A 9,340-nucleotide genomic window follows, 5' to 3' on the forward strand; every position below is an offset into this window, starting at 1 on the left:
TAAATAATGCCAATTATTGTGCTGGGATAATTATATACCCCCAAAGTAATTAGTTGGGGTAAGGAACACTATTGTTTATAATAATAAAAAAACTTTTATTTATGGTTTTTATACATATTTTAAATGTCTCCCTAAAAAAAAATGAGGGATTCACTTACTCTTAATTTTCATAATCAATTATATGAAAATCCAATGGTTTCAATTGATAAAAAGATGACAATTATGAGTGGAGATCCCCTGTCTCATTTGTATCCTAATTGGTGTATCAGACCAATTAAAATACATCATTTAATTAAATAGAAAAATCATAAATGAATAACTATATTACCTAGTGTATTTTGATTGGATATAGAGAGCGACAAAATTTCTGGAGACAAGTGATCTGGGTTCTTTAACCATTATATGTCTCTAAAATTGATGACTAGAACGAGGAGTAAGTATAAAATACTTACTCTTAAAGTAAGTGGATACCCACTCAAGAATGTAAAAAATAGATTTGATTACAAACCAATAATAAATTGAGAAATTAGTAATAAATATTCACATAATGCAATAAAATGTGTGCTTAATTTTATTATTGTTATATAAATTTCTGTAAATTTATTATAATCGATGAAGAGATGTATTTGGAGTAAGTTTTTAGTTTTTACTATAGTTTCAAACATTTAATTTTTCTCCAATATAAATCATGTTTAAGAAGAATTGACATTGTAAAATTTAATTGAACAATAAACATTTATTGCACTTTTAAAAGATATTATTGACTTTAGTATGTGTTGCACAAGTTGAGTTTTTGAAAGGGACATAGGTTTCACAATAAAGGAAGCATCGTTTTCCATGGATACACGTTGTACAATGACTCATTAGTACAATTTCAACCACATAGATTTTTTTGTCACAATTCCTATTTCATTTTTCTATCCCACTCTAATCAGAAATTATTACTAAATTAAAAAAAATTATATAAATATAAATTAATATTTTTATATTACTCGGATAAAGTCAATTAGTCCAAGATATTGAGACATACTCATTTTAGTACGAAGGCCTGAAAGCTCTCATTTGCTTCAAAATAAGAGCTTTATTATTAGTATACTAAAATTTTGACATTGTTAATGACAAGGTTTGTCTTTCACTTTTATATCTATATATAGTATTAAGAGTGAAATCTTAACATTTAAGAAAGAGAAAATATAAAATTTACATTCGAAAATAGTTTTCCACACATCGAGAAATATTAACTTATTTTTTCAAATCGATTGATTTCTTTTGTATTTCTTAAACAGTACCTTTATAATATATATTTTTGGTACATATAGTATTTGCTAACACAACACTATAATAAATGGATTAACAATCCTAAATCATTACTTTATGATAGATTAATTTTTTTTTGGTATTACCAATGTTATTATCTCACTTTATGAGTAAAAAATAAATATTTTTTGGGTTCTTGACTATCTATTCCAACAAGTGTACTCCCAAAAATTGAACCATTCATTTTAAAAATCTAGAAGACTTTACATCACTAAATCAACACTGACATTACATCACTAGATCAAAGCTGATATTGTTTCTTTACAGCTAAAGTAAAGGTCCAAAAAAAACTAGGTTGTTAGTCATGTATTAAATATTTGGTAGATAAAACTTTAGCTTTCATATTTGTCTTACCTAAGTCGGCATGATTCAGTTTATAAATAATACTAGTGGTTTAAAAAAAAACTGTCAAAATATTTCAATGCAATGCATGCTGCATATAAAATACTATAATAATATTGTTGTCATGGTAGACATCAACTATGTTATAAACAGATAAATTTAATGAACCAAAAGTTTTGACCAGAAAACATTGACAACTGATTTTGTGACTAAAAAGCAAAGAGTAAATGAGAATTTATAAGTTACTAAACCCAAATTATAAACTTTACTTAATGCCCTAATACACCGAAGTTACCAAGAATACATTGGTATAGTAATATAAGACTCTATTAGATTATAAAGTAATGAAATAATTTAATTTTTAGGAACAATACTTATTTGAAGAGAAATACTCAAAAAATAATACCCCAATATTTATTGTACCTGGGCTCAATAATTAAATTTTTGGGTAGGTTGCAATTGTTGTCTTTAGATAAAACAACCTTATTTACATTTGAAGTTACCTTTTATTTTTAGGTAGATAGCATACATTTTTATTTGTTTTATAATAATTTGGTTCAAGTTATTTTTTGTTTTCACTTTTATCATAGCTATTGATATTTCATTATAATTTTTTTTCTTTTTATCTTCAACAGAATTGTGATAGAATATTTTTTTGGTCCCACGAATATCCTCGCACTAGAGGCAACCCTATCCGAGTCCATCCACAGATACATGAGGCTAACTCTCCCGACAGACATTTTTTTTATGCAAAAGACTCAACCCAAATTTTTGCTTAAGATTTGTGATAAAATATGAAATTGAAAATAAAAATTAAAGAACGTGTGCGTGCAATTTTGTGAACCACCAAACAAAAAAAACATGGTGTAGGGTAAAGGAAGCTTCAGATAAGAGCTTCAATGGGGACTCTAAAGTTCTCATCTTTGTCACTCACTCATTCTTCTCCACTCTCTGGTAGGTACTTTCAATTTCATGTTTCATTATATTCAATTCTGGTTCCAACAACGCATTGAAAAATTTCAATTTAACATGCTGATTTTGCTTCTTTTTCTTTAAGATTTTAGAGTTGAGTTTGTTTTCCTTTGGTATTTTTTGATTTGACACTGTTTACTACATTTAGATATTACAGGGATGCTGGGGAAACAGTTGAATTTCCCTATGCTTACTATTAATTCTGCAGCACAGTTCTGCTATTGCAAGGTAATAATTCCATTGCATTTTTCACATCTCATTTGTACTGAAATGTTTGTCTTCAAGTTTAACAAAATGTAAATTCATAGTTACATTTATGTTTATAGGTTTTTCAAGGGAAAGACTCAAAGAAGTTTTTGTAAAATTTGAGAATGGGTGTGTTAAACAGTGAAAAGTGAGATTGAATTAGGGTTTATGAGGAGAATAAAGTAAGAGGTTTTGAGGGAGCAGTAAAACTTAAAATGCAATTGTTAATGATGTAGGTTAAGTCTACAAGGTAAGTTAGTTGAATTTTTGTTATTCTGTGTTTGCTTGCCAAGTGGAGAGAAACCAGTTGATGGCCAATGTTTGTCATCAGTAAGTGAAGAGTGTAAGTTTTGCCGTCTTTTCTATGAATAGAACTATGTTTTACCTTCATTGCTCATGATTCATAAAGCTGGGCGAGTGATGGGTGGTAAAATGTTGTTGGATGGTTATTTCTTAAAGAATGTATGAGTTTGCGTTTCTCGGGTCTTCATCATTTTGATTCCTTTAGGGTGGCTATAAACTGAAGACTGGATACTTTCTTGTCGTCGATTTTCATTTCTGAAGCTCCTCATATAGGCAGTTTCATCAACATACATCCTTTTAATCTTTATGGAGATTATGTATTAAAAAAAGTATTACTCTGCTGACATGTGTAACTTTGGGTGGGCATACCCATAAGCCAGGCTTTTAACGTTGCAATTTCATTCTTCTAGGACTTAAGTGCATATGAATATGTTTTCAAGGTTTTATTGGTCAAATTTCAGGCTGAAATCATTAATGTTGTTATTTTTCCACATGTATTAGCTTTGTCAAACTGTGAAAGAAATCAAGAATCCAAATTTTATTTTTGGATGATGACTTTTGTGCTAATAGTACCATAGTAACAAAACATGTATTTAAGTTTCATGAAAAATACTATCACACATACACAAAACGTCCTCCTAATATTTCTGTTATGTATTTATGCCTTGTGCCTACCATCAATCTTAGACCTATATATTTATTTGATCTGTAATTCTCAAAGTTGAAACTTTAATAAGTTCAGAAAAATTTCCTACATGAGGCTAAAATAATAATGGTAAACTGATCAAGAAAATTCTTTATAATCAATCATGCAGGCTGATGTTGCTGCCACATCATTGAGTATTCCACTGTCGAATGTTGGATTTTCTAACAGATTTTCACCAAGTGTAGTGAAAGCAACATGGACCTCAACTCTTTCTACCAAACATTGGATATTAAATTCAACCACACAGATAGAAAATATAATCACAAGTGATGAAGATCAGAGTAAGTGGGAAGCATGTAAACAAGCTCTTTCTGCATTTAACTTTAGCGTTGAAGAAAAGGACAAGATACTTGGAAAAGCATTTGGCCTTGTTCATTCCCCTTATTGGGGAGAAGAACGTAAGAAGGAAGTTCCCAAATTAGAGGCAGTAAATGGAATATTAGACTATTTGAGGAGTTTAAGTCTTTCTGATAATGATCTGTCCAAGTTGCTCAAAAAGTTTCCAGAAGTTCTTGGATGTAATTTAGAAGAAGAGTTGAAAGGTAATGTAAAGATCCTAGAGGAGCAGTGGAGTATTGAAGGAAAATCTCTTAGGAACCTCATCCTTCGAAATCCAAAAGTTTTGGGTTATAATGTTGATTGTAAGGGAGACTGTATGGCACAATGCACCCGATGCTGGGTTCGGTTCTAGATTATTGGATGAGATGATGTATTTGTTTGTAAAATTAGTTGATTGCAGAATAATTCCTTTGCTCATTCATCTGCCCTCTCCAACTTAATGAAGAAAGGTTCTCACTCTTAGGATGCCAAGTATTCCCAAGTTGAAGAGACAGACTTAGCGAGTATGCTTATTATTCTGACACTACTGTATATTGCTCCAGTGTCCCGAGTATGGAATGAAGTAACTCAAAGTAAGGTGGTTTATAAATTATAAATCATATTCTTCAGTTTGATAAAGTTAAAACTTTAATGTTCATGATCTCTTATATAGTTCTATGTGTTCCTAAGTATAATCACATTTCTAATATAAGAATCTCCCCTCTATGAATCCATTGATGATTAATATTTTGATTTCTATTTTCATGTCTCGGGTATTATCAGTATGTAACGCAGACTATTATTTATGTTGGGGGTTTAGATAGCATGCATACTCTATCGGCATTAGGTAGTTAATTTTTACTTCTAGTTTCCATCACAATATTCTTTCAAATCCTGGAATTTGAAACCGTCTCGCCACTTGCGGAGGTAAGACTACATGCATCTCCCCATCCCAAAATTTCATCAGGTGGAAGCTCTATGCACTGGACCACCAGACTTTACTATTAACCTGATGATGCTGGATTTTGATGTAAGGTTATAAATTTATGATGGGAAATGATGGCTATCCATTTGGTCTTGAACTCCTTTTGGACTATTGTTCTGATCAAGAAATAAGAAACTGAATATTAAGCAACAAGTACAAATCAATACACTTGGAAATCTTAAGACTGGAATGGAACTGCCCTTGTCTTCATCTAAAGCCAGTTCATCATCACTTGCTGTTCTCTCCTCTCTCATATTACCTCCTCTTTGATTCTGTAACTTCCTCCATGCTTATGAAACACGCTGCTCTGTTTCTTCTATCATCAATGTCTATGGGTGGATCCTTTGCCAACTCATCTGCAAATAGTCCTGCTCTTCGACCTATAAGAATTGCATGTAAAGCCACTGCAAGACTGAGGTCCCTTATTTTACTGTCTCCGTGCTGAAACTCGACCTGGATTCTTTTAGAGATTGACTAGACTGACATAAGTTTCCCATGTTCCTGACTTGTCTGTGAATTGAGATCTAAACTTTCCTGAAAATGATGTAAGTTGAAAGCGGGACGTGGTGGCAAGCGGGAGTACCAGATTAAGGTTGCTCCTTTTAGAGTGGTGGGTAAAACCCTGCATTTGAATACATCATTCATCACATGAAACAGTCAACAACATCTTAGTATTAAAAGCATTCAGATGCTCTTTCGGATCAGAACTTTCATCAGAAAAAGAATGATTGGAAATTTCCTCTTCACGCCTTTCTGTCCTTTCAGATCTTTGCCTTTCCATTCTTCTTGGAAGAGTTCTTTCCCGTCCAGTCTCTCTAGTTTCTCGCTGAGAAGTTCTAGAACAAACAACTCGGACTGGAATTTTCACTTGATTATTCATGTCCTTCATCATCCTCTGAATTTCTGCATTTCCCATTGCAAGCAGTAAACTGTGTTGAAGTTGTTCCTAATCATAGGAAAATTTCTGATGGTTTCCTCCATCATTACTTGCTATTCTTCTCTGGACATTTTCTCTCTTTCCTCCTCTCTTCTCAATTATTCTTCATGCATTAGTCTTTGTTCTTCATTGTTGCTTGGAGTACAAACCAAAGCTCAAAAAAGCTTTGCATGAAATAGTTTATCTTTCCCCCACATATGGCTCCATTGTTCTGATCCTCAAATAAGAATACAAATATTGTTAAGTAGCAAGTACAAAACATACACTGAGAAACCCCAAGACTCAACTAGATCTGCATTAAGTTAATTACACCATTTATGTCGTGCGTATGAAAACAATTTTATTGAATTAGGATCTTCTTCATTATTAGAGAAACAAGTATAAAAAAATAATAATTTTCGTTTTTATTGGTATTAAGATTGCAATTATAAAAGCAACATCTTGCACTAGATATGATTCTTTTCCTTTAGATAGCATGCTGATTTCATTGGATCATATCTTTAGCTGGTTTTCAGAATCAACAGAAATTATCAATTCACGCCATCTTTCAAGGGAAAACACTTTTAACACCATCTACATCAAACCTAACTTATAAAAAAAAATCTAGCATGTAATTTATTTAGTTGAATTAACATAACTCTTTTATTCACCACTAGGCCTTGAAAATCTGCACTTAGCAATACCCACATTTTACTTTAGGCATGGACACATGCTAGTTAGGATTTGTCATATATGGTAAGTTCTTTACATTAATTATTCTATGTTGCTGCCAATTTTTATTTCATTTTTCTTCATGCTTTATATAGCCTATAAATGCCTGTCCAACTACAACTTTTCCTTTTATGCCTTGTAAAAGAAATTAAGCATACCTTATATTTGGTCATGAAGAAGATAAAAAAGTAGTTAATAGATTGACTAATAAAATTACATACTAATCAAACATTTCTGTAAAGCTCCTTATTCATATGGGTCTTTGTTATTTAGGGTTAATTAGGTTGTAATTATTAGCAGCATTAAAACTTGTGATCTATACTCAAATCCTAAACACTTCAACCCATCAACTATTTTGAACGAGAAGGATAATATAATATATCGTTGTGAGTGTGATGAGCCTATTGAGGGGAGAGAAGAGAAAGGAAAGGCTTTAGAGCCAACTCACCAATATATTTCATGACTTGAAAGTATTTTTATTCCCTTCATTCCTCTCCAAAACTCAACTCGTAAACATATTCTAATCATTTCATTAACGCCTCACGGCTTCAAAACTTTGAAACCGTAAGTGCATATGAATATGGGAAGTCCTATAGTAGAAAAGCACCAATGCACTACTATTTTCCTTTATAAATAGACATGGCTTCAACATTTTGATCCACACAAATTTGTTGTAACCTAGGTAACAATGGCAAGCACATTAATCTTGGCAATTCTATGCTTTATCCTTGCACAGGAGGTAATTAAGGGTTATTCCATGTGTATAATTTCCTTGCTTCCTTTTCCATGTTTTGTTTTTATTTTATGAAACAAGTATCCTTGTTTAAAAAGTGCAACTTTTAAATGCATGAGAAGTTTCTACTTTAATTTGTTAATTGTAGTGTCCAACAAATCAGTTCTGATTCAAGCTAGATCTTGGACTTGGTTTTTGGTAAAAGTAGCTCCTACATCATTAGTTTTTGCTAATTGGTGTAATGATCCAAAATCTTGTATTTTGCTTTCTTCTAAAAAGATCAACTTTTGATCTTTTCCTTGTATTGGGTTAGCACCCCTTGTGTAATTTTAATACATTTTGCTTCACAAAAAAAATCAGTTTTGGTTCTGTTTTCTAGTGTACTTTTTATATCCATTTTACCCTTTCATTCTCTTTTCTACATCTTTTCTACATAACTTTTGAACCATGTTTGACTATAGTACTAAGATTGATACTTTTCTCTTTTCCATTTTACTTTTTTACTGTTACAAAACTTCAGTTGGAGATCAATGATGGAAATCAGTACATTATGGTTGCTGCTCAACATATAGGTAAGAGAATAACATTCTACCACCGGTAACTAAGCATTACTTTTTTAGCTTAATTTGACCATAAATTATGCTTAAATGATCATGATCTAATGATTAGTGGTAGCCATTTTTCTAAGGTGAAGTGGACAAGAAATATTTTTATTTTATTTTATAATGAATATTTCATTAATTTAGTATTTTAATTGACTTTCAATACTTTTCACGATTTTTGAAAACCCAACATAACCACAATTTCGATTACAACCGTAATATAAAACACTTAGACATGTATATGGTTACTATTAATATGATAGTGTGATTAAGATTTACTATAATGCAGATTGCAGGGGTAAGTGCAATTATAGATGCAGCAAAGCATCAAGGGAAAAAATATGCTTAAGGGCATGCAACACTTGTTGCCAAAGGTGTAGTTGTGTCCCACCTGGCACTGTTGGAAACAAAAATATGTGTCCTTGTTATGCCACCCTCAACACTCATTATGGAAAACTCAAGTGCCCATGATATCATTAATTATCAATCATCCAATTATTAATCAATGTTGCTAGTAACAATTCACCATTGTTATCATATACATGCTATATATTTTTGTATTCAATAATGCAGAATTTGATATGAACCATATGGTAGCTAATATATATATGATTGGAAAATAAGGAAAATCTATGGGATTTATTGCTGCATATAAATGTTTATTAATATTGGCTTCTCTATTATTGTTGCATGTTGTTACCGTAGTTTGCAACAATTCTAAATGAGATGAAATAATACTTATTGGCTGAGTCGCAATCAAGTCACTCTCTTTAAGACGTTTTGTGTCATTGCCCAGAATGTATAAGCAGACTATCAATCTCGAATACACTCACATCTCTATTATCGAATTCTTACTACATTGTAAGAACCAATCTCAAATACACTCATCACAATATGACTATCAGTGTCAATTCTTTCTCGAATACACTCATCACAATATGACTACCAATCACAATTCTCGAAATTCCCACGATATGACTAGCAATGTCAATTCTTGAAACTCCCACAATATGGCTAGCTAATTCTTTTTCCACTGATCACTTCTCGAAATTCCCACAATTTGGCTGCTTGTGCCAATTCTTAGTATCACGAAAAGAAAGGGATAGAAATTTGCCGGAAAAGTTATAATGAGGGGAGAAGATCTCTATTTATAACATATGATTTTTCA

At 31.6% G+C, this 9,340-nt stretch overlaps 2 protein-coding genes across 8 annotated transcripts; both read left to right on the forward strand.

The window, feature by feature from the left end:
• Positions 2,495 to 4,957, forward strand: LOC109346714. 7 transcript variants are annotated; one of them, XM_019586441.1, is made up of 3 exons: positions 2,495 to 2,562; positions 2,789 to 2,859; positions 3,996 to 4,860. In XM_019586441.1, the coding sequence occupies exons 1-3, from the start codon at positions 2,559 to 2,561 to the stop codon at positions 4,575 to 4,577; spliced, it is 657 nt and encodes a 218-aa protein (XP_019441986.1). In that variant the 5' UTR covers positions 2,495 to 2,558; the 3' UTR covers positions 4,578 to 4,860. The 7 variants fall into 7 exon arrangements, with proteins under 7 accessions (XP_019441986.1, XP_019441982.1, XP_019441983.1 ...); XM_019586437.1 differs by having other exon boundaries at positions 2,499 to 2,613; XM_019586438.1 differs by having other exon boundaries at positions 2,506 to 2,594; positions 2,788 to 2,859.
• On the forward strand, positions 6,607 to 8,840 carry LOC109344907 (gibberellin-regulated protein 2-like). Its single transcript, XM_019583629.1, has 5 exons — positions 6,607 to 6,748; positions 6,783 to 6,861; positions 7,520 to 7,576; positions 8,091 to 8,142; positions 8,462 to 8,840. The coding sequence occupies exons 2-5, from the start codon at positions 6,859 to 6,861 to the stop codon at positions 8,641 to 8,643; spliced, it is 294 nt and encodes a 97-aa protein (XP_019439174.1). The 5' UTR covers positions 6,607 to 6,748; positions 6,783 to 6,858; the 3' UTR covers positions 8,644 to 8,840.

The sequence above is a fragment of the Lupinus angustifolius genome, chromosome LG04 (genome assembly GCF_001865875.1).
Source record: "Lupinus angustifolius cultivar Tanjil chromosome LG04, LupAngTanjil_v1.0, whole genome shotgun sequence".
NCBI classification, from domain to species: Eukaryota; Viridiplantae; Streptophyta; class Magnoliopsida; order Fabales; family Fabaceae; genus Lupinus; species Lupinus angustifolius.